Raw genomic sequence first — 25,141 nt, forward strand, 5'->3', positions numbered from 1 at the left:
AGAAGTTAAATAAGCAGGGTGACAATATACAGCCTTGACGTACTCCTTTTCCTATTTGGAACCAGTCTGCTGTTCCATGTCCAGTTCTAACCGTTGCTTCCTGACCTGCATACAGATTCTCAAGAGGCAGGTCAGGTGGTCTGGTATTTCCACCTCTTTCAGAATTTTCCAGAGTTTATTGTGATCCACACAGTCAAAGGCTTTGGCATAGTCAATAAAGCAGAAGTAGATGTTTTTCTGGAACTCTCTTGCTTTTTTGATGATCCAGCGGATGTTGGCAATTTGATCTCTGGTTCCTCTGCCTTTTCTAAGACCAGCTTGAACATCTGGAAGTTCATGGTTCATGTATTGCTGAAGCCTGGCTTGGAGAATTTTGAGCATTAGTTTACTAGTGTGTGAGATGAGTGCAATTGTGTGGTAGTTTGAGCATTCTTTGGCATTGCCTTTCTGTGGGATTGGAATGAAAACGGACCTTTTCCAGTCCTGTGCCCACTGCTGAGTTTTCCAAATTGGCTGACATATTGAGTGCAGCACTGGAAAAGGTCAGTTTTCATTCCAATCCCAAAGAAAGGCAATGCCAAAGAATGCTCAAACTACCGCACAATTGCACTCATCTCACACGCTAGTAAAGTAATGCTCAAAATTCTCCAAGCCAGGCTTTAGCAATATGTTAACCGTGAACTTCCTGATGTTCAAGCTGGTTTTAGAAAAGGCAGAGGAACCAGAGATCAAATTTCCAACATCCGCTGGATCATCAAAAAAGCAAGAGAGTTCCAGAAAAACATCTACTTCTGCTTTATTGATTATGCCAAAGCCTTTGACTGTGTGGATCACAATAAACTGTGGAAAATTCTGAAAGAAGTGGGAATACCAGACCACCTGACCTGCCTCTTGAGAATCTGTATGCAGGTCAGGAAGCAACAGTTAGAACTGGACATGGAACAGCAGACTGGTTCCAAATAGGAAAAGGAGTACGTCAAGGCTGTATATTGTCACCCTGCTTATTTAACTTATATGCAGAGTACATCATGAGAAACGCTGGGCTGAAGAAGTACAAGCTGGAATCAAGATTGCTGGGAGAAATATCAATAACCTCAGATATGCAGATGACACCACCCTTATGGCAAAAAGTGAAGAGGAACTCAAAAGCCTCTTGATGAAAGTGAAAGAGGAGAGTGAAAAAGTTGGCTTAAAGCTCAATATTTAGAAAACGAAGATCATGGCATCCAGTCCCACCACTTCATGGGAAATATATGGGGAAACAGTGTCAGACTTTATTTTTCTGGGCTCCAAAATCACTACAGATGGTGACTGCAGTCATGAAATTAAAAGACGCTTACTCCTTGGAAGGAAAGTTATGACCAAACGAGATAGCATATTCAAAAGCAGAGATGTTACTTTGCCAACAAAGGTTCATCTAGTCAAGGCTATGGTTTTTCCTGTGGTCATGTATGGATGTGAGAGTTGGACTGTGAAGAAGGCTGAGCGCCGAAGAATTGATGCTTTTGAACTGTGGTGTTGGAAAAGACTCTTGAGAGTCCCTTGGACTGCAAGGAGATCCAACCAGTCCATTCTGAAGGAGATCAGCCCTGGGATTTCTTTGGAAGGAATGATGCTAAAGCTGAAACTCCAGTACTTGGGCCACCTCATGCCAAGAATTGAGTCATTGGAAAAGACTCTGATGCTGGGAGGGATTGGGGGCAGGAGGAGAAGGGGACGACAGAGGATGAGATGGCTGGATGGCATCACTGACTCAATGGACGTGAGTCTGGGTGAACTCCGGGAGTTGGTGAAGACAGGGAGGCCTGGCGTGCTGCGATTCATGGGGTCTCAAAGAGTCGAACACGACTGAGCAACTGATCTGATCTGATTGAGTGCAGCACTTTCACAGCATCATCTTTCAGGATTTAAAATAGCTCAACTGGAATTCCATCACCTCCACTAGCTTTGTTCGTAGTCATGCTTTCTAAGGCCCACTTGACTTCACATTCCTAGGTGAGTGATCACAGCATCGTGATTATCTGGGTCATGAAGATCTTTTTTTACAGTTCTTCTGTGTATTCTTGCCACCTCTTCTTAATATCTTCTGCTTCTGTTAGGTCCATACCATTTCTGTCCTTTATAGAGCCCATCTTTGCATGAAATGTTCCCTTGGTATCTCTAATTTTCTTGAAGAGATCTCTAGTCTTTCCCATTCTGTTGTTTTCCTCTATTTCTTTGAACTGATCGCTGAGGAAGGCTTTCTTATCCTTGCTATTCTTTGGAATTCTGCATTCAGATGCTTATATCTTTCCTTTTCTCCTTTGCTTCTAGCTTCTCTTCTTTTCACAGCTATTTGTAAGACCTCCTCAGACAGCCATTTTGCTTTTTTGCATTTCGTTTTCTTGGGGATGGTCTTGATCCCTGTCTCCTATACAATGTCACAAACCTCATTCCATAGTTCATCAGGCACTCTATCTATCAGATCTAGGCCCTTAAATCTATTTCTCACTTCCACTGTATATTCATAAGGGATTTGATTTAGGTCATACCTGAATGGTCTAGTGGTTTTCCCTACTTTCTTCAATTTAAGTCTGAATTTGGCAATAAGGAGTTCATGGTCTGAGCCACAGTCAGCTCCTGGTTTTGTTTTTGCTGACTGTATAGAGCTTCTCCATCTTTGGCTGCAAAGAATATAATCAATCTGATTTCAGTGTTGACCATCTGGCGATGTCCATGTGTAGAGTCTTCTCTTGTGTTGTTGGAAGAGGGTGTTTGCTATGACCAGTGCATTCTCTTGGCAAAACTCTATTAGCCTTTGCCCTGCTTCATAGATCCTTACAGATAGAATAGCAAATCTGAGTGATAAGAGCTGCATCACACAAATTGCTTGCACTTACTGGAGGAAGCATTTCCAGTAGCAGAGTGCCTTTGTGGAACTAGCGTCTAAGGCATGCTGAACTGTGATTCTGTGTCCGTCCTCCTCCTCACTGCCATACCACTCTGGTGGAAGAAGGAAAATTGATGGGTTTTGGTCCTGGCATGCATTAAATCCCACAGAGAAAAGACTGAAAGGAGCACCTCTCAGAGGCCTTCTCAGCGTCACCTCATCTCCAGTAGTACACATCACTGATTAGTCTCTGAGGCGGTAAATAGCTGTTGTATTTGGAAAAGCTTTTGATAAGAGTGACTTTTATGCTCTTGTATAATATTTCATATCTAGATGTACTAATATTTCATGTTGAGTGGTTTGTTTCACTTCCTGGGAAGTAAGTATCTCTATTTCGTGTTCCCGCCCTTCTTTTTATTATTGTATACCAGGACATAGCTGTTTAATTCAAAATAACATCAATATATAATCAGATAGCTTTTTCAAAGTTACCCTGTATGTATCTATATATTATGTAAATGCAAAGCAAGAATCATGTCTATATGTACTTTATTTTTTCACCAGCTATTTTATTTTTATAAAACCTGTAGTTTGGGTTTTCTTCTAACTAGAAATTTAATTATTTCTTCCATTTATATATGTATGCAGGAAATAATGAAGAATGAAAAATGCAGAGAAGAAATTCAAATGAAAAGCCAAGATTTTTATGAAAAAGAAAAGCTTCTTCAGGAGGAGAGCAACAAGGAACTTCCTCCACCAGTTCAAACTCAGATTAAAGGGCATGCCTCTGCTCCATACTTTGGAAAAGACGAACCCTCAGTGAGTCCCACCAGCACTGGCAGAACCTTTCAGCCAGGATCCTGGATGCCGCATGGTGACAAGGGCCACAGTCAATGAGCCTACTGTGGTACAGTTTTATTTATATGTATGTGACTATTTTAACAAATAAAAGTAAAAAGTTACTTTGTGCTTTCCATCTCTACTCTAGTTCTCTTTTCCCTTAAGCTTAAGATCTTGCTTTCACTGTTGTGTAAGTGTGAGATTATCAACCATCAAAACCTAACTTCTTGTAGACTTAAATCCTTCACTTGGTTTATTCAATCATCATTCCGTTTATGAATTTGCTTAGTTTTTTCCTCTTTTATTTGTTTCCATATATCTTGGTAGAAATGGTAAGGGTAAATAAATATTGAGCTCAGAAGACTGCTGTTTCTAAAGACTCTAAAGGACTAATTTCTATAATTCTAAAGGATCTATAGGAATTAGAGAATATGGAAATTCTGTTTATGAATTGTCTTAGATTTTTCCCTCTTTGGATTGCTCCCATATGTCTAAGTAGAAACGGTAAGGGTAAATATTGAGCTTAGAAGTAAAGACTGCTATTTCTATAGATTCTAAAGGATTCTAAAGGACTATAATTTCTATAGATTCTAAAGGACAGTAAGATTCTAAAGGACTAATCAAAAACATGAACTTGGATGAGGCATGTGGAGGCCAAGAAAATTTACTTGATAAAAAAAAAAAAAAAAAACAAAACTATCTTGATGAATAGATGGGACCAAAGCTAGTTTATGGTGGGATTGAGGTTGGAATTTTAAAGAAAGGTATTTGGACCAGTAGAAGTAAAGAATCTATCACAATAGTCTGAAAGGATGGTAAACAAAGAAATGGTACAGTAATAGTTTAGTTCTGTAAGATTAAAAATTACTTTGAAGAAATGGAAAATAGAGCAGAGTTCTCAGAAAGTGATTCCACTGTTACTCGATTACAGTGATTTGTATATTGAAAAGTATAGATACATGATAACATTAAAATAGATTATATACAAAAGTGTTTTAGAAAGGTCACTTTCTGAAGTACATAACCAAGTTTCTATTGCTAATAGTTCTAATTATTTTTTTTTTCCATTTATGGTTTTCTTTCTCAAACTTTGAACTTTTTATTTTGTATTGGGGTATAGCTGATTATCAATGTTATGGTAGTTTCAGGTGAACAGCAAAGGGAGTCAGCCATAAAATGTATCCATTTTCTCCCAAACCCCTCTCCCAGTTCTAATTCTAACATAGTTCTAATAGTTCTAATATAGAGATCGTCTAACAGTGTTTGGCATTGTAACAACTACTCAATAAACATGGACTGAAGAAAAGACTTAGATCTTAATGCTCTGAATAATATAAGAAAATCCTTGGTTAAGTGTTTAATAATGAATTCCTAAAAACACATAGGTTGAGATTTTTACTTAATAGAATGTAAAATGTTTAATTGCTTAAGAAATAAACTACAGAAACATTTTATACTGAAACAAGTAATCAAATGTAATCACCATAAGACTTAAGGAATGACCAAAAAAGCCCTTAGGTAATATTAACATTCAAGCAGCCCTGTTACTATCAGGTTAATTATTCTGTTTACGTTATTATAAAGTAGTATTACATTTTACCAAAGTTAGGCAAAAAAAGAACTAGCTCCTAGGCAATATAAAGACATAAAATTTGTTGTGTAATTGCCTGTAAAGTAACATGTCCTTGAATCCTTGATTACAGGAAAGATTCTAACATGATAGAATGCTTCTACTACCAAATTCCTGCCAGCTTATTAATCGTATTCTGTGTGCATCTCTTGCAGATGTTTGCCATGTAGGCTGTTTTGTGCGGGCGTGTGTGCTGAGTCACTCAGTCCTGTCCTAGTCTTTGCAGCCGTATGGACTGTAGCCCATCAGGCTCCTCTGTCCATGAAATTCTCCAGGCAAGAAGACTGGAGTGGGAGTTTAGAAGTATCTTAATATATACGACAAAATTTACATTAATTTTAATTTGTATAGTTTCATTTTAAAATACCTGTTTTACAAAAAAAGAAAACCTTAGCCAATAGTTAACAGTAAGAAGATGATACTGGCCCACTCATTCAAGTGTGTATTTTCAAAGTGATTCTGAGAGGTAAGAATAAAGTTTGTAGTAATCCATCCACATTACTTTGCTCTAGACTAACATTTTTAGGATGACTGGTTATACTGTTAGGTGGTATCAGAACAGGGTTCTGAGATCATTTAGTCCTACATAAAAATGAGACTATAAGCTTGACCTAGATAAGACTGCCTTTCTAAATAATCTTGTCTTTATACAAGGCTTTTAGGCCAGACACATGCACAGCAGAATCAAAGTTTTACATAAATTATTTACTCGTCTACCATATTTCATATTTTAAATAGCTATATTTGGGGTATTTGCAAGTTTTCTAATGAAAATGTTCTTCATCATCTCTCTTCAAAACAGACTCCAAACCCATGCAGTTTTAATTTCAGAAGTTAAAATGTTCATTTTAAAATAGTATCATATATTCCTTAACTACTCTCAGATAAATCCTTCCTGACTTCCTATGTCTCTGCTATACATGCATCTAGGATTTTTCTCCCCAAAGCCCTTATTATACAAATTGTTCAAGTATACATGTAATGCTTGTTGGGTTTAACCATATAAGTCTAGCCTGTTAGATATCTGAAGTTAAAATTAAAAAAAAAAAAAAAGGAGGAAATAATTTTCCCCACTATGTTATCCTTTTTCTTTGCTATTTTTACAAACAGATCTGTCATTTATTTACTTTTATCAGCCTTGATTCAGTACCACCATATTGATTTTTTTTAATGCTATCTCATTAAGTACACTATTTAAAATGTAACCTATACTTACCTGGCAGGGGAGATACCATGATCACGAAGGTGGTTTTCCCAGGGCGAGGCTTATCCATTGCACTCCGGATGTGCTGACCCCTGCGATTTCCCCAAATGTGGGAAACTCGACTGCATAATTTGTGGTAGTGGGGGACTGCGTTCGCGCTTTCCCCTATTTATTTTAAATAAATAAATAAAATGTAACCTGAATTCACTTAGACTAGGCTTTCTCAAACTGTTTGTGTTCTTTGAGGAAGGGCGGAAAAGAGGGGAGGAAAGTCTATGATAATCAAAGTAACCTAAAAGGCTCCAAGAAATCATGCAGAAATGAATTGCTTTACCCCGTTTCCCAAACTTGGTATTTGAACACAGAACCCCTTTTAATATGTTTGAGAAATACAGAATTTGTCCTTATGCGTTTATTACAGATATGAAGCAAACCAAAGTGAGCCTATACTCAGTTGCAAACATAAAAACAATCATTCCTAAATAGGAATCACTTCCTCTAACTTAAAAGCAGATGAGGTATAAAGTGCCCCTAAGGATAGGTGAGAAGCTGTTTGTTATAGTGGACCTCAGCATTGGGTTTCCAGCTCACTGCATCAGAAGCTTATTTCTTTTGCTCCTGTGATGTCAGGAAATAAGTTTAAAATGCCCTGGTGTATCTGATATAATAACACCATACTGAAGTTTACCACAGGACACTATGGGTCAAATTCTGATGCACAAACTTTTGGGGAGGGAGGCAGTATAATGTTTGTTATAGGCAGTCTGTTTTTCCTTCAAAACCACCCATAAAAGGTAATTAATTATACTACTTCTAAGAACTTCAGAAACAACTAATAGGTTGGTAGTTTTAAAAGAAGTATTCTGGGTAACAGTAAATGGGATTCAACTGTAATAGTATAACAACAGAGTGATTTTTCTGAAGAATATCAAACCTCACAATAATTAAGTTATCAAACCCCGTAATAATTAAGTCCCCAACTTAATTTTTCAACTTTATGATACTGAACAGAAACTGTTGAAGTTTGATCTTTTCTCAGGCTAGTGGCATACGCTAGGACACTCTTGATGCTGAGCAGTGGCACGGAGCCACAGCTGCCAGTCAGTCATGCAATCGCAAGTAAACAACTGCTACCCATACACTCGTCCTGTTCCCACACAACCATCCTGTTTTTGACTTTCAGTTCATTATTCAGTAAATTTTCAATCTGTAATGGGTTTATCAGGATATAATACATCCCTACCCCTGCAACACACACAACATACAGACACAAATACTGTAAATCCTTGTTGATCTCAAATGTATAAAATGGCTCCATAAACGTTGGGAAAAGCTGAAGAAATAACAAACAGCCTAGTCAAAGAAATACAAAATTGTATTAAGACCAAGAGGAACCATGGAAAAGCCTATGTTATTTAAATACCTTTTAACTGTCAAAATGAACAATGAAACCATAGCTTTAATAGATAACTAAAAATTTTAATTTCAATAATATAAAAAGCACATCCTAGATCACCTGAATAACTAGTTTGTAATTAAACACAATTATTTCAGTGCCTAGAGTTGCAGTGCGTTGCTTGGGCTGGCATCAAGAAGAAACTGACAACCTAAAACAATAGTAATTAAGTATTGTTCAAACCAGTCCATAAACATTCTCAGAGGTCCTTAGGTTCTCAGACTGGAGATACACTGCTCTCAACTTTTACAAGTACAGTTGACCCTTGAAGAACATGAGTGCAAACTGTGTGGGGTCACTGATACAGACTTTTTTCAGTAGTAAGTACTACAGGGGCTGGTGCACTAGGGAAAAGAAAATAGTACTACAATACTGTGTGATCCAGGGCTGGTCGAGTCCATGGATGAGGAACTGCAGATGCAGAGAATCCGCACGTAGGAACAGTGTATATGAGGGTCCACTGGAAGCTATTTTCAACTGCGAGGGAGGGCAAATGCTCCTAACCCTGTGTTCAAGGGTCAGCTGTATGCTTGTCTACAAATGAAACTCATAACCCTTTGAAAGGTTTAACTTCTATAACATATCTAACCTGAATTATTATCCCTTCCCCCCCAAAAAAGCTCAGGACCTCTTTATAAAAAAGTATCAAATTTATTTCAATATCTAGTTTCATTTTTAAATTAAAGCTATTGGACAATTTTTTGCAAATTAAAATTCATTATTAGAGGTGAGGAAAACATTAATAAACTATTACTGAAAACAAAATTATCAACCATGCATTTAAAAAAGCCATGTTAAAGAGTAAAAAGTTCCAATTATACTATTTAACTGAAGGAAATATCCTTTACCTCTTTATTTCTAATTATAACATTCTCATTTTGACACAATTTACACCTTTTTCACCCAATTAATACAATGCAAACAAAATTTTTCCAAATATTAAGAGGATATTGTTTACCATTTATGACATATAAGATAACTGTAACTCTTTAAAAGTTCCTTAAAAGAAAGTTGAAATTTTAATTTTCACTGTGAATCTGTCTGATCAAAAAGTAAAGGACATAACCACCACATGAATTAAAACAAAGAATGGAATAAAAAACAAAAGTGGTATCTATATAATCAGCAAATTATCTGATAAGACATGTTAACTACTTCACATTTCTACTTAGCATAAGTGAGAATAAACTGGTTCCAAGGTTTGGCATTTTTACTCTTAAGCTTTAAATCATAGTGTTACTCTACTCAAGTCATCTCTAAGAAAATGGCAGTGTTCATAAGTACAAAAATGATTATATCCAGTAGGTGGTATTCTACATAGTCAAGACAATTCTTTATAAAATTAGATTTTTTAAAATGCAGACTATCTGGTAATTACCAGTATCTCAAAAGCTAAAATAAGAAAAATACAGATAATAAAGAAGTACTCATTGAATAATATTATTTTGCTTTGAGGAAACCAGAAATGATTCTATTCCAAGAAATAAGTAATAATGATAAAGAGATGTAATTAATACACCATGTATCTTTTAAGCCAAACCACGCTTTTCTGCTCAGAACAACTCTTGATTTTTACATTCTTAATCTTTGTCCAGAACAGGACATTTTAAGCCATTTTTGAATAGAGTTCATAATCTAAAGCCACTTTTCTTCACAGGATGTTTTCATTTTAGTATTCACACATAAGCTGCAAAAAGGCAAATGAAAGTCAGTTATAAGAATCTGTAGCATAATAAATCCCAATTTACAGTAACTGTCAACAGAGTTCTATGCCGAAGCCGAAAAGTTGCTACAGTACAGGTGAGAACTGACATTCTTCCACAGACTCAGACTTCATTTAGTAATACTGTCATAAGATCCAAAAGAAACCTTAATAGGTCCTTTCAAAGATGCATAATTTTCCGAACAATTTTCCTCTGGACGCACAGCCTGTTCATTCCTTCAATCCTTTTTTAGTCGTTTAGCTTTTGCAATATTTTCTTGACGTTTTTGTTTCTTCTTTTGCTCCTTTTCCCTGGCCTCAATCATCTTGGCCAATTTCCAAGACAGCACAGCACTTGCTAGAAACAATGGAGTCAGAGCCAAAATAACTGTTGTAAGGAAGCCATATGGGTCCTTTGCAGCCCATTCCACAACATACTCAGCCCAAGCCTTTAAATCAAACATCTTCGTGGAGGCCTTAGGAAAGGGGTGGGAAGGGGGGGGAAGACAAGAGAAAAGATTATGTGGTTAATCAAATTTTGAAAAGGTTACACCAAACAGTTAAATCAGAATTCTATTATCACTCAACAGTTTTTTTGTTTGGTTTTAAAAAGTGCTAATTAGTACTATTTTAATAAGGACTAATATTTCCAATAAGAAAAAATAATTCACTTAAGACAACAAGAAGAGTGAGACTTAAAAGATGTGAAGATACAGAGGAGAAAAAAAAAAAGTATGTGGAATCTGTTGTAAGGATTATGCATTCTCACATGCCTCCTACACTCAAGACAAACTTTAGCAGCAGAGTTTTATAAGAATCTTGAGTTTTATGTGCTTATTCCAGGGAACAGCTGAATCCCATATGTCATTTTCTCACACAGCCTTATTAAGTTCTAATTAACAAAAGTGGTGGTTCAGTCAGTAAAGAATCTGCCTGCAATGCAGGAGACATGGGTTTGATCCCTGGGTCAGGAAGATCCCCTGGAGAAGGAAATGGCAACCCACTCCAGTATTCATGCCTGGAGAATCCCGTGGACAGAGGAGCCTGGTGGGCTACAGTCCATGAGGTTGCAAAAGTGAAACACAATGACTAAACCTCCACAACAAAAGTACAATCATCAAATTTGGTGTCTCAAAGTCAAGAGTATGGGAAATGCCTGGAGAAAGGGACATAATGGATGGCTGTTTCTGAAATGAAACAAGAAGGTAAGGGAACCATGATATTATCCATTCATATGCAGAGAGAGAAAAGCAAAAGATGACATGCCAATTTTATGCCCTCCTTCAACTTTGAAGACATAATATAGTAAATGAGAACAAACTTAACAGATGAGAAAATTAACCGTTACAGGTCCCATGCCTGTTGTTCCATTGAGTTAGTAAAGAAGGGCCATCTTGCAAATCAGGATGTTGTGGATTTGAGTGATATTTTCTATTTTGCCCCCAGAGACTTTTCAACCTTTCATGTTTGTGTCAATCTCCATTCAAAGTGCAGAATTAGAATAGCTGGGATTTAAAAAGTCATGTACCTTATGCTTGAGTAGTGGTCTCTAATTTTGTCCTGGGATTATCAGCCAGTCACAATTTCAGATGACCTTTGGTTGGCTGTCTTCTTCTTTAACTTCACCAATACACTTCTGAGAGAAGGTTTAAATTCTATATACTGGTTGGGTTGAAAAGAATAGACAAAAGAAAAACCGTGAAGTCACAACCTTAAGGAATAAATCATAATACAATTTTAAATGTTAAAACTGTAAATTATATGCAACCTATAAATAACATGTAAAGTTGCCTGGCATATTAAATACATTCAGTATCTATTTCTTTATAATCTTAAGACATAATTACACAACTAAAATGCCCTGGAAAAAGCTCCTAATTACTGGGGATCAAATATTTCACTCAGTTACTTATTTCAACAATAAATTTAGAAAGCTCACTCACATAAAAAGCTAACTGATCTGCTGCAGCATATCCATTCCTAGTACTTTTTATATTTTTAGAGGGTTAGGTTTGTTTCATTTTGAGTCAGTAAGGGAGGGCCTTACTAATTTCAAAATCGAACACCGCTTTACTCTTTAAAAGGTTTTTTAGTCTCATTATATAATTTGTGTCCTTTACAGAAAAATCAGAGATAAGCAAAACAAAATATGTCACCTACAATTCCATTACCTAAACAAAACTACCATGACTAGATTTAATTATACCCTATCACAATTCCTTCATATTTTTACCTGAAGACACAAAGTTCCTTTACCGTTAAAGTTCCTAGCCTTCCTCCACCCTCAATTCGTACGCCCCACCCACACAGTGAAGACTAGACTCTACAGATCCCCATCTGTTTTTTCAGCTTCTCCAGCCCAGTAATGAATTAACTAATCCAAGATTCAGAGACCTGCAAAAGAACTTTGCAATAAAGAGAAAGGGGGAAGTAAAGGACCTAGTTATGGCAGAGTTTTAGACATTAATACAGAAAAAGGAGTTACCATCCACACGATACACACCTCCCGTGCACCTCAATTTCGGACCCCAGGTGCAAGCGCCCTCCACACTTTAAGGAATAAATATTCTTCTTCCTTCCGGAAAGGATCCACCAGGCATGATCTTCGGATCAGACCCGCACGGCGCCTGAAGCTGAGGGCACTTCACAGCCACCCGCACTTTCCTTTCCTTGTGTCTTCCCCTCGCTCACCCTACCCGCTGGCCCGCCTCTGGGGCCACGCTTCCCCGACCCTCCGCCTCGGCGCGCGCGGGCCCGGCAGGGCTCGAACAGCCGGCGTCGTCCCCGCCACACCCTGGGCCGCCGGCGCCGTAGCCACCTCCGCTGAGCACCGGGGCAAAAGCGCGGCAGCGACCCCCAACCGCCTCCCCTTCACCTCGCCGGGGACGAAGGGTTCGGACCCCAACTCACGACTCACCTCCAGGCCGGAAGCAGGAAGGCGGAAGCCGCGACTCTCCCAACCCGCCCACAGGCCGGCCCTCGCCCGGATCCGGCCTGAGGAAGTCGCGGGGCCAGTTTCCGGCTGCGCCATTGCTGTGTGGGTCCCGGGAAAGCGGGGAGGGTGGGGCGGCGCCTGGGTTTCCGGGGACAGGCAGGTGAGGCCGCTTGAGGTGAGCGGCGGCGCCCGGCTGGTGTCTGGCCCGAAGCCCGAGTCCCGCGCCTCCTGCCTGAGGCGCGGGTGGGCTCCGGTCTCTGGGAGCCGGTCTGGAAGCGCTGAGGACCCCCTACTTTTGCCCCCGAGGTCATCAGGAGAACAGCCGCTCCCCTGCGGGAGCCTGGCCAAGGGTGGAGGGCCCTGGTGGGTGAGGTCCGTGACCCCCGGAAACTCCGACCAAGGAACGGCGGCCAAGAAAGGAGTTGGTCCCCACAAACCGCCCAGAGCCAAGGTGAAGGTCACACCCAGCGACTCCTGAAGGATTCTAGCGAGTTCCTCTGGTTCACGTCCACTCTTTGACCCTCTCCTCTTCTGGTTGGACAATAGTTAAAGCCTCACGTCGAGGAGACCAAGCGCAGCAGGACCGTGGTGGGTCCACTGAACGTTGTTTCTAAGGGAAAATGCAGCCATGCTGTGTGAAGAAGAGTTTTTGTTGTTTCAACTTAAGAACCTCTTTTCACAAAAGAATGATCGATATTTGCCCAAAGTCAACTTGATAAATAATTAAACTGTGTTGGCATAGAGTTCCCATAGAGGTACTTGTTCTTTCAGTGCACAAATAAAGAGATTCAAAAGTCAACAAGCAGAAAGAGTGAGTTCTCATTGTCTTCTAATCTACAGGAACTGAGAGATTAACTTGGGTTTGGTTGGTGATCAAGTTTTGTGATCTCTTGCACTGAACTGCTCTGTTTGACTACCTCTTCAAATGTTGCAAGACCTCTTCACTGGTGTGTGCCAAATAAAGCAGGTTTTTATTCTTGAAAGACTATAGAATGTTCTCTTTGAGGAGCAAGCTGTGACATGTATAACTAGTTTAGGGATAACAACAGTAACCATTATTTACCAGGGAACAGACTTTTGGCAAATAATCTAATGATCTAAAATACTGTTTGTTGGGCATATGTTAATGTTTGTATGTTGTATTAGTAGCAGTTGTTTTCTTACTCATTCTTGTTTGAAAACTTGGATGATGGTTTCAAAGCTTGTGCTGCTTGGACCTAGCCTGTACCTGGAGTAGCCAGAAAAAGCAGACTCAGTCATTGGATTGTGTGTACAGAAAACTTGACTTGCTGGCAGTAAGACTTTGTGGGGTTTTTTGGTTTGTTTTTTTTTTTTTAACTTGCCCAAATAGTAATTCCAGGAGAGGATCAGAATTTATTTTAACGTCCTTCACTCCAGAGACCAGTATGTGTATGTGTTATTTTAATCATGGTTAGACAGTTTTCCTGATGACTGCCTCCCCAGTAATTCGCTCTGCTGGGTCCCTTGTGAAATGCATGGGAGTGGATGGAAAGGCACATAAGAAGGAATCGTCTGTAGCTCTTTGGCGCTAGTGTAAATCAGGCTTTCACTGTCTAATATTACTGGTCTCCTTTCCAGTTCCAGGAATGGCTACAAGCCCAGGAATAGCGTAGAAGTTGCCACAGCTAAGCTCCCGACAGCTACCTGACTTGCCTTAATGAAAGGTGGTGTCGAGATTGGTTCAGACAGTGCAGGCTACTTTCTAGAGTCAGGAGTTTTAGCTTGTGAGTTGTGATTCACAGGCCTTGTCTCTGGTGATCTGATACTCTGAAAAAGTTTCCTCTTTTGTATTTGGAAAGCTGTTAGATTATCCCTGGGGTTCTTTCAGCTTGAAAATTCTATTGATTAAACTGGATTTGGCCATTTTTCTTATTTCAGCTTCATAAGCAGCAGCAGAATAAGGAATTTAATGGAAACATCATGGCCAATTTTCATAAGGGCTTGTTCTTTATTTGAAAGATTCTTAATTGAGTGTTCTCTCTCAGATGTCTTTCAGAATTTACTTAGAATAACATGGAAATAAGGTCTGCTTGTATTTTTATTTAAGAAATAAAATCTTAACCATTCATGTAGCTTTAACTGAAATAACTAAAGCTTACACTTTAATTAACGAGGGTTGTCTTTGAAGAAGAATAATTACTTTGTATCATATCACATCATATCCATACCAGTTACTCTGTTGCAATTATAGTTTGAAAATGGAGCCTTCCAAATTTGTAAGTTTTTTACTCTTAATAATTATTAAGTAAGAACTCATCTTTCATTAGTTCTGTTTAAAAGTCTTTCTCTCTTAGGTGGTACGTTTCACCCTGACTTATGTCAAAATTGTGAATGACAAACCTCCATAAGATTCTCTTATAATAATCTAGACTTAACTAAAGATTTTAAGAGTTTTCTTACCTGCTTAACAATTTGTGTTTTGTTTTTGGTAGAATTGGTTTCTTCCCTAAGTTTTATTTTATGAATTTTTTCCTACCATTAAAACACAATGCAGATAGATTTCTTATTAGGCACATTTATGTAAAAATAATAGGTACATGTAACTAGGAAGGTCATAGGTTTTAGTGATATTTGGAAGATTATACTGCAGAATTGTAATGTTTAAAGGCTATTTATTGACTGCTGTGTTCCAGCTACTAGGCTAGATGCTTTGCATCTCTTATCACTATTGCTGAGACTAAACTCTGCAGGATGGTATTATACCTGTTTTACAGATACGGGACCAGAGACTTAAAAAGTAGAGCAGAGTTCTAAACAGATCTGGCCCAAAAAAGCACTGCTCTTGTTTAATTCCAGAGATTAGACAAAATGCTGATCTCATAAAATGAAAGTAAATTTTTTATTCTATAATTGTTGATTTAACTAATAATCACAAGAAAATCTTGCCATACTTCAAATTGCCCATTGCCCAGGTGGTGGCAGCATGTCTCAAAGAGCTAGTGTGGTGTAGGTTTTCTCCAACCTTGCCAGTTGATTTGCTTCTTCATCCCACATACATCTGTGACCTGTCTGTTAAGCTCTACTTCTCTCTTGGGCACTTTCACTGCTATTAGACCAACCCATCAGTGATTCACTCCATCTTCCATCCTCCCTTCTGCCTCATCTTCTGAATGGGTCATACTCTGCCAATATGCTTTCAGCCTATCCCAAGGACAGAGGAGCCTGGCCAGCTGCAGTCCATGGGGTCGCAAAGACACAACTGAGTGACTAACACTTACTTGCTTATTTTCCCTACAAAGAAAGCATCACCCAAGTATTATTTTTTGGAAATTTCAGTAACACAAAGGCTTTTTTTTCCTTCAAATATTGTTAGTTTTCACCCTTTTTTGTTAAATGTAATTTGGCAAAAGCACATCATAAACTAAATAAATGGCTGATATTATTATGAAATACTTGTTTAAATTAGAAGACATGTGTCTTAAATGTAATGGGATATACCAGTTAAGAAGGTAATAAAAAGCTTTTAAAAGATAGAATTTGTCTTCAAAATAAGAACAAGAAGATTCAGTAGGGAACAGTGAAAGGTCATATAATTTAGAAGGATGTGCATGCGCACGCGCGCGCGCGTGTGTGTGTGTGTGTGTGTGTGTGTGTGTGTGTGTGTAAGAATAACTAGCTAAACTTACCTTAGCCAAAAATTTCTTGGAACATTGTTCTTGCAGGGCTACTTCCTAGAGATTTCAAATCAGATGGTACCTCACAGAAGCCTTCTCTACCCCTATTTTATTTTTCTCACAACACTTCAGTCTGACATCTTGTTTACTGGTTTATTGTTTATCTTTTCCCTGCTATCATATAAGCTAGATGAGATCAGTTACCACAGTACCTAAAATATTGTTTTGAATAATTGATTCCAAGATACAACATTACCACTTACAAATAAAGTTAGTGTTTGAATGAATCATGAAACAATCTAAATCCTGGGAATCTGAAGCTGATGTTAAAGTATCAAACTGTTATTGTATATTTTGAAAGAAATAAGGGATGCCCCAGTTAGAATAGGCCCCAGAAAAGATTAGTAAATAAGGTATTTCAGAAAGATAAAAATAATTATGTTTATCTTGTTAATGAAAGAAGACTAGTTGCTTAAGGATTTCCAAGTATGTAAAAAGTATGTTGAAGGAACCTAGTGATTTATCATCTTCATTGATAAGATAAAAGGAATTAGTCCTAGACTGTAGGTGCTAAGATTTAAGATAACAACAAGCTAGACTAGAGATCTAAATAGAGATCTTTGAAAATGAGGTAAGAGTATATATTATGCAGGCTAGATGCCCTCTCTAGATATTTCCCAGCTTTATGATTCCCAATGCAGATTGCAAGAGAAAGATAGCAGATGCTTATCTCATTGATTATTCCTTGCTGTCTATGGCCTTATCTGCACATTTAAAAAACTTTTCAGAGTGTTTGAGTGATATGTATTGATACTTTGGGTAGTTTATAGAAGTTTTTTCACATGATTGAACATTGGGTGTTCTACCTTTTTAACCCTGCAACTGTTTACAATTCTATATCTCCAGAATGTATTCTACATGCACATGCAGCAAACTAATTTCCCTTTTGGAAAGGTGAAATTTTCATTAAATTCTTCTGAAGCCTTGAGTTGCAGTCCTATTAAAGTTGTGGGAGACACTAAGCTTTCCTGCTGAATCTAGAAGTTCAGATATTCGGCTTATCCCTAAATGATGTAATAATATTAGCCATATCAGGTCACCTTTAGTTTCTGTGCTAGGGTCTCCTAGCCATTAAATAGAAGTTGTTGTCCAGTTGAGAAAACTAACCCATGTATAAGAGTCCTTCAGTGTAAAGACAATGTGTATTGCAAAAGCAGCCCCTAGCAGCATCACCTTCACTGAGTAGCAACTTAATTTTATACATTCTACCTTCACTTAAGCAAACTACTCGAAGTAACCATATCAAATATAACCATATTTGCTGTATGATATTGTCAGGTATGTCGGCCTCTGTGTCATACAGGGCCCTTTGTGTATAAAGTCCCATTTAAGATATTTTAGAATGTGATTCTTAAAAAAAGTTTTGGAAGCCACTTTTTCATTGGAAGAGTATTTCCTCTCTCCAATTTGACAGGAAGCTCAGGAGCCAAATTTGATACTCAGGCTTAATATCCATCCTGACTTGCATGCTTGCATTTCTTTTTGAATGTATTTTTCTTAGAACAGATATTCTGTACCTGTCATTATTGTATATGTTCATGGAGTAAGATACCTGGTGAAATAAGGCACAAGTATAATATGCCTCTAGATCAAGTGTTTGAACCTAGAACATAGCATAGATGTTTGATATGTAACAGTAGTTATTTGGTAGTAAAACTCTTCCACCGCTTCCAATTTTTATGTTTATTTTAAAATCTTGTGCTATAATATATCATTCAGAACTAGGGGACATAGGAGATCATTGTTTAGAATTGCATCCCAAAGTCTAGTTCTAAAAGCTAGCTTGTGCCTTTAATAGCCCTCAGAGTATAACGTGTATATTTGGAATCTAGTTTTAAAAGTGAACAAAAATTTACTGGTGCCAGGCTATAAATATAGTTCCCTAAACCATCACTTAGAGACATATCCTAGTCCCAAATTCATAAATTGCTTTTGCTGAGTTCACGGCTTACGTTTTTAAGCTTTAAGTCAGGAAGTGAAACAGTCTGAAATCCAAAAACTCCTTTGTGATTCATATATGTCCTCTTGAAGTGTAATAAATAATTGAGGTGCATATGATGAGTTTCTGGAGGCTTTGAATTTAGAGTTCTTAATTTTTAGAATTGACCTTGATCAGCTGATTTTCTGTCCTCTGTAGTAAGGAAGTTGGACCAATGTCCTCTTGAGAGTCTTTTCATCTCTAGGTTTCAATATTCTATTGTAGGCTTTGCTGCAATTGTAGACTATATTATTAATGAATATAGATGTAGTCCCCACCAGGGACTTCCCTGGTGGCTCAGAGGGTAAAAGCATCTGCCTACAATGCGGGAGACCTGGGTTCAATCCCTGGGTTGGGAAGATCTCCCGGAGAAGGAAATGGCAACCCATTCCAGTATTCTTGCCTGGAAAATTCCATGGACGGAGGAGCCTGGCAGGCTACAGACCATGGGGTCGCAAAGAGTCAGATACGACTGAGCCACTTCATAGGTGTAGACAAATCTGATTTAATCTCCTTCTAGGTACATAATTGATCATGTTGTGTGGACCAAAGAGATCATTTAATATTTCTGTGCCTAGTTTCCATGTCCATAATGTGGAAGTAATAATACCTGTTTTTTTTGCAATACTAACTAGTTAAGAAACATGTAACCTTTTTATACAAGGTTGAATTCTATAGAACTCATTTGTAAGTTGATTCTTGAGAGCTTACACAGATTCCCAGGGAATAGTGGTTTAGTTCTTCATGTAGCCTCTATATAGCTATTTGACACACAGCATAGGTTGAAAAAAGTACCTCTGCATAAAATAGTAGAAGGTAATTCTCAATACTAGTAACAAAATAATAAAAATTAAATCTTTGTTTCCTTGTACCACAGAAAGATTTTATAAAGAGTGATAATGATTGTAAATAGTGGAAATGAATTTGTCTGAGTCCATTTTTTCCCCCAAGTTTTTGGATCCTACAAGGTATGAGTGCTTTGTCAGCACTTTCCAATCATCTTACCATATATGCAGTCTAGAAATCACTGTTTGTTGCAGTTGTTTTCAAGTCTGTGAAACCCTTTTATACTACAAGAAGCTACAGCTACATATGGGTCTGTAAATTATTCATGTGTGTATGCAATGCATATGGAGTATATTCATGCACACTAATCTGTGATGTGCCCCTCTCCCCGCTTTACTATCTGTGAAATGAAGTACAGTCTCCTTAGAGGAGGAAAATGATTTTTCCAGTCTGATCCAACCTGCTGTGTAAATTTTCAACATGATAGAGGAGCATTTATTTCAGACCTCTGCAGCTCCAAAAAACTCCTTCTTACTGCAGTGGTAGACAATATAGACTGGAACCAAACTACCTGGTTTGGATTCCAGCTCTGCCTCTTGCTGGGTTGCAGAGACAGCTGTGAGAATGCACACCACAGACGCCCACTACAAGGAGCTTAGTTGTCCAAAGGCCCCAGCTGCTGTGCTGAGAAATCCATCACTACTTTTGTGCTCAGAAATGGCTTCTTTCATAGCTCAGTGACTGAATGAGATACTGAGGCCTGTTTCTGGGAGACAGAAGACTCCTCTGATGGCCAGTGAGGGGTCAAGGACTCCTCCATTGCCTTGCCAAGCCTTCCTTAAGCTACACTGCAGTCTAGGACACTTCCTCCCCTCTCTTTCACTTGCATCATGGCGTGACCGTTTACCCAGTCTTGCCCAGCTCCTTCCCCATTTTCTCTCACAGATATTTCCTGTAATAGACATCTTACACATTTAATCCCATCTTGGCTTCTGGGATGGATAAAATTGGGATTCAGAGCAGGCTCATTCAATACCTGGCCAGAAGTTGTCACCCTGGTGGGCAGGTGGGGCACTCATCACACCTGGCATAAAGTTGCAGATTAACTGTTAAGGTTTCACTGGTAGAGACTTGAGAAAACTATGGTAGGTGTGATTATGCAGGTATTTGGAAAATAGGGGAGGAATGATACCTACAAAGACAACAGAGTTGGCTGATTACTGCTAAATTGTATTGGAGCACTGCTGAAGGAAAATGAGACACAGAGCTGTTAACAAGCAGTTAACAGCTAAGTATGAGAGCTGTAGAGCCTCTGTGATAAGCTTACAGAGAGGCCTTTAACACCTGGAGTTGAAAGACAAGAGAAGGTTGAACTGCAAGCTGAAGAGCCTACTAATTCTTAGTGTCACAAGGCTCCAGAGACGTTTGAGCATTGAAAGTTTCGCCAAGGCAGTTCTGTTAATATGAAGGTGGGGAAACCTAGGATCCTAAACACAGATGGGGTCATCGGGATGGATGTCCCTGTGACTCCTATTCCTTCTGGACCATCAGGGCTTGCAGAGGTAGCAGCCTTTCTCTAGCAAACTCACATGTTTGCTGTGCTGGAAGATGCTGCAGAAGCCTCCTATCCACAGGCAGTAGCCCTCTTCCCTGACCCTGCCCTCCTCCTCCTCCTTTCCCCAGTGTCAAGCCAATAATTAACCAATAACAAATCCAGTCACTGGTAAATCCCAGCATAACCCAGCTGGGATGTGCTGGGCCTGATAAGGGAAGATAGAGACTATTTTCCTAAAAATTTGCATGGTTTAACTGGCATTACTGGCAGGAACCAGGACAGGACTCCTGGGATTGGATTTTAAAGGTTTTTTGTTTTTTTTTTAAAGGGGCGAGAATGTGAGATTAGATATATACAAATTAATTGACTGAGGGGCACTTTCTGGGGTATAGAGGATTTAACACCCCAAGAAGAACTCTGTTATAGACTGAATGCGTCGCCCCAAAATTCATCTCTTTAAACCTAATCCCCCGTGTGACTTGGAGGTAAGAGGCCCCAGACAGCTCGCCTGTCCTTTCCACCACGTGAAGACACAGCAAAGAGACAGCTGTTTGTGAACCAGGAAGTGGGCTCTCCCCAGACACCAAATCGGCAAGCACCTCAGTCTTGGACTTCCCAGCCTTCAGAACCGTGAGAAATAAAAGTTTGTTGTTTAAATCACTCAGACTGTGGTCTTCTGTTATAGCAGCACGAACTCAGATACTGATGTTCAGGGAAAACTTGCTAAGGGGATGGATTTTTAGAAACCGAGGGGAAAAGCCCATTCTTAGCGAAGTGAGAAATGTCTGAATGGTACTGGCAGACTGTAGAGGAAGGAATAAAGAGGCTGAGCAAAGTGAGCATACCGGACCAGAAGATCCATCAGAGGACTGTGCTCTGCAAATGTCCCCAGAGGAGATGGCATTCACCCACAGCCATCAGGAAAACAGTGCTGAGAGAAAGACCAACATCACCAAGTCTGCAGGCCAGAGATGAAGGTAAGAGAAGCAGCCACAGAACTGGCTCGTTAACACCCATGGGAGTGACAGAGCCCTGTAGAAATAGAGGCCAGGTGGTGTTGCTTAACTGCCAGAAGCTAGAAGGCCACAATTACCATAATGACTGGCAAGGTCATTGCAGCCAAAGGAGCTTGACTCCAGAGGAGTTGTGGAGACAGCTAATAGAGAATAGCCTCCCTAGGGGGAAAATAGATGGGCTGTCCACAATGGTGCTTATTAACATCCATTACCATTTTTAAAAAAAGAGCTGGAGGCTGAGGGTAGTCACTGTTATAAAAAAGTCATGATCCCTTGACTAGTTGCCAGGCCTAAAACAATTTTCAGACCCAGAACTGAACATATGGAGGGGTTCCTAGGAGGAAGAATCCTACCAAACCCATGGCAAGTACATAAATACAAGACAGTTTCCCTCAGAGGACTCTGTGGCTATCTATCTGAGTGACTGTACCTTAGGGAAAGAATAGTCAGGTATTTTGAAGAATGTTGATCACAGGATCAGCACTGATGTTTGTATTCAGAGATCTAAAGCAGCATCACAGCCTTCCTGTTAGAATGGGGGTCTACCAGACCAGGTTTCCAGCTCGAGTAGTTTCCCGGTGGGCCCACTGGATCCGTGGACCCACCGAAGAGTCACTTCCTAGTCCCCAGTGCATAATTGAAATTGCTATTTGTGGCAGTTGGATAACCGCTGCACTGGGTTCCTGGTCTGTGGAGGTGGGAGTTACCGTAGCATGGCTTGCCAAGGGGAACCCTCCGAAACCTTCCGTCACTCCTGCCAAGACGGTAAATCAGGCACTGTGTTGTATCTAGGGGAATGAAGATTAGTGTCACCACTAATCTCTTAAAACCTAATGGATACACGGGTGCTAATTCCAATCCTATGTCTTTGATTTGCCAGTCTGGTCCCTAAATAAACTGGATGGATCCTGAAGAATTACTATAGACTACTGCAGACTTAACCAAGTAATGGCCTTCATCACAGGCGTTCTATGGTGGAACTCACTGTTAGAACAGATTTAATAAGGGCTCAGATACATGGTACATCACTGATTTGGCAATACCTTTTTTTTTTTTTTTTGGCATTCTAATTGGAATAGAGGATCAGAAACAATTCACTTTCACTAAGAACAGTGACTTGAGTTTTGCCTTGGGGCTATATTAACTCTCCCATTCTCAGTCATAATATGAACCACTTAAATATCCCTCAGAACACTACATAGGTCCATTTTTATTGACAACATCATGCTGATTGGACAGATAAGCAAAAGGTGGCTGGCATGCCAAAGACCATGGTAAGATAGAGGCACTCCAGAGCATGGGAGATAAACACAAAGCTCCAGGAACCAGATACTTCAGTAAAGTGTTTAGAGGTCCAGTGGTCAGAGGAGTGCCAGGACATCCCCTCCAAAATGAAAGCCAAATTGCTGCGTCTTGCAGCCTTAACCACAAAGAAGGAAGTAGGAACTTTCTAGGCCTCTTTTGCTTCTGGGATCAACACATTCTACAACTGGGAATAATGCTCTGGCTCATGTGCCAGGTGACAAGGAAGGGGGCCAGCTTTGAATAGGGCTGAAAACAGAAAAGGGCTCTGTGACAGTTCCTGGCTTCACTGTAAGCAGCCCTGACTAACATTTGGACCATACGATCCAGCAGATCCTGGTGGAATCCGTGATGGGAAAAGATGCAGTGTGGAATTTATGCAAGTCTACTGGAAGAATCATGACACAGACCCTTGGGATTCTGAAGCACAGTCATGCCATCTGCAGCAGATAATTGCATGCCCATTGAGAAACAGCTCTTGGCCTATCACTGTGCCCTGTAGAGACTGATCATTTGACCACTGGACAGTAAACCTATCCATTCCCTCAGACCCTTTTCAGCTGAGTGACCGGATTTGCTAACTCCCACCATTCCGGCTGTATTTGTTGACATTCTAATAAACAGTGCTTCCCTTCTCCGTCACTCATTTATTTATAACAGATGGATTCATGAATTCTTAGTTAACAGATTAAAATCCATTGCCATCATTATTTATTTTGATGTTCTCATTGTCCTAGATTTGATCAATGGGAGTGCCAGTCCTTTGTGAGTCAGGAGCCCCAGATGTGTCGTGTCTTCCTCATTCTTTGAGCCCTTTCTTACTTTTTGGTGTAACCAGATGCTCCCAACTCAACTTGTACTTTCCCTGCTGCAGCTCTTGAGTCAACCATTTCTTCAAGGATCTCTGCTTTCTTTTCATGGAGAATGGTATCCAAGGACCATGATCTGAGTTGTGGGTTTGCTCATTTCTCCTGTTGTGTCATTGCTTATAGTTCCTCTCAGCACAGATATATATACAAATGTCTGTATTTATCGCTATACCAGTTTATACAGATACCTTCAATTGCAGTCTATCACTACTTTTTAGTTTTTCCCTTTTTCATATTTGTAACTCCTTCAGAAGGAAGCCTGGCTTCTGTTCTCAGTGTATCCTGTAGCTCAAGGCTAGAATACATGAAAGGTAGTTTTGAAATTGCTAACTCATACTACTGTGAAAAGAAAAAAAAAACTTAGCAGATTTTTAGATAACCTGTCTGTTTTCAACCAGCCTTTCAGCTTGGCAACTGGAAAAACCATCTTTTAAGTAAGGTTAATAAATTCAAACTTAAGCCCCAAATAAGCATGTCTAGGCCACAAATACTGAATGGCTCAGGGCATGAGTGGTTAAAGGGCTTCAACAGTCCAGGTCACTAGCTTTAATCCTTATGTCTGCTATAATTCACAGTGGTTGAAACAGAACTGTTTATGTTGGGTAATAGTAGCTGATCATGGCTTTATCATCCATGTCTTAGTATAATCATATGAAGAATTGCCACCTCAGCTAAAGCGAAGAGTGGATTTCCCCTCAATGGTGCTGTTTTATTTTTCTGAAAGCAAACTACATAGATCGTTCATAAGTTGTTTCTGCCCATGTGTAAAGTACCTAAAGCACAATTTCTCAGTTACGTCTTTTATAACCTTGCATTATGATCATATTCTTTTAAAAATTACATCAAGTTTATGAGCTACTAGTATTTTTGAACAAATATTTAGGAAATAATTCAAGGAAAAGGTGCTGTCAAGGGCAGTACTCAATCTGGAAGGCCAGCACTTTCTCTCTGCACCAAAAACCCATTGATTTTTGGGAGGTGGCATTTTGAAGTTAGAATATAAATTAAGAGTTTAGGATTTCCTGCAAGCATGCTGTCAACATCAGGTTCAAGAATGCTAAGTCATCTGTGCCTTAACACAGATTTCTTTTTGCTTTATTTGTATAGTTTTGCTAAATATTGTTAAGCAATTTCAGCTTGCCATCTTAGCATTAATGGTGAGTAGTCCCAACAGAAATAGAAGCTAAATCTTTAGTACTGATAAGATCTATGAGGAAGGCTTAAATTTTGGTTATTAACATCAGTATTCAATATTGCCCGATACATTGGCTTTTCCTTCCAAAGTGTGAAGTAAAATTAAAATT

At 39.2% G+C, this 25,141-nt stretch overlaps 2 protein-coding genes and 1 non-coding gene across 4 annotated transcripts in view; 2 read left to right on the plus strand and 1 right to left on the minus strand.

Moving 5' to 3' along the window:
- The window catches only part of NDUFAF2 (NADH:ubiquinone oxidoreductase complex assembly factor 2), a 172,032-nt gene extending 167,626 nt beyond the window's left edge, over positions 1-4,406 (plus strand). Inside the window, exon 4 of the mRNA XM_005889060.2 lies at positions 3,518-4,406. Coding sequence (XP_005889122.1) covers positions 3,518-3,766 — 249 coding nt within the window. The 3' untranslated portion in view covers positions 3,767-4,406. The remainder of the gene's footprint in view (positions 1-3,517) is intronic.
- A 2,141-nt stretch (positions 4,407-6,547) lies between these two features.
- LOC138984250 (U1 spliceosomal RNA) lies at positions 6,548-6,711 on the plus strand. The gene has a single exon (XR_011461518.1). It is a non-coding gene; the product is annotated as a U1 spliceosomal RNA (small nuclear RNA).
- Positions 6,712-8,095: 1,384 nt separating this feature from the next.
- SMIM15 (small integral membrane protein 15) lies at positions 8,096-12,749 on the minus strand. 2 transcript variants are annotated; one of them, XM_070357509.1, is made up of 3 exons: positions 12,619-12,749; positions 11,230-11,363; positions 8,096-10,177 (listed from the first exon to the last, which is right to left on the minus strand). In XM_070357509.1, the coding sequence occupies exon 3, from the start codon at positions 10,163-10,165 to the stop codon at positions 9,941-9,943; it is 225 nt and encodes a 74-aa protein (XP_070213610.1). In that variant the 5' UTR covers positions 10,166-10,177; positions 11,230-11,363; positions 12,619-12,749; the 3' UTR covers positions 8,096-9,940. The 2 variants fall into 2 exon arrangements, with proteins under 2 accessions (XP_070213610.1, XP_070213609.1); XM_070357508.1 differs by lacking the exon at positions 12,619-12,749 and adding an exon at positions 12,205-12,347.
- Between the last annotated feature and the right edge of the window lie 12,392 nt (positions 12,750-25,141).

Source organism: Bos mutus, chromosome 20, assembly GCF_027580195.1.
Source record: "Bos mutus isolate GX-2022 chromosome 20, NWIPB_WYAK_1.1, whole genome shotgun sequence".
Taxonomy (NCBI): Eukaryota; Metazoa; Chordata; class Mammalia; order Artiodactyla; family Bovidae; genus Bos; species Bos mutus.

What these genes read in the sequence shown, in the direction of transcription:
- SMIM15 (XM_070357509.1), bottom strand. Translation starts at nt 10,165, where the DNA reads ATGTTTGATTTAAAGGCTTGGGCTGAGTATGTTGTGGAATGGGCTGCA.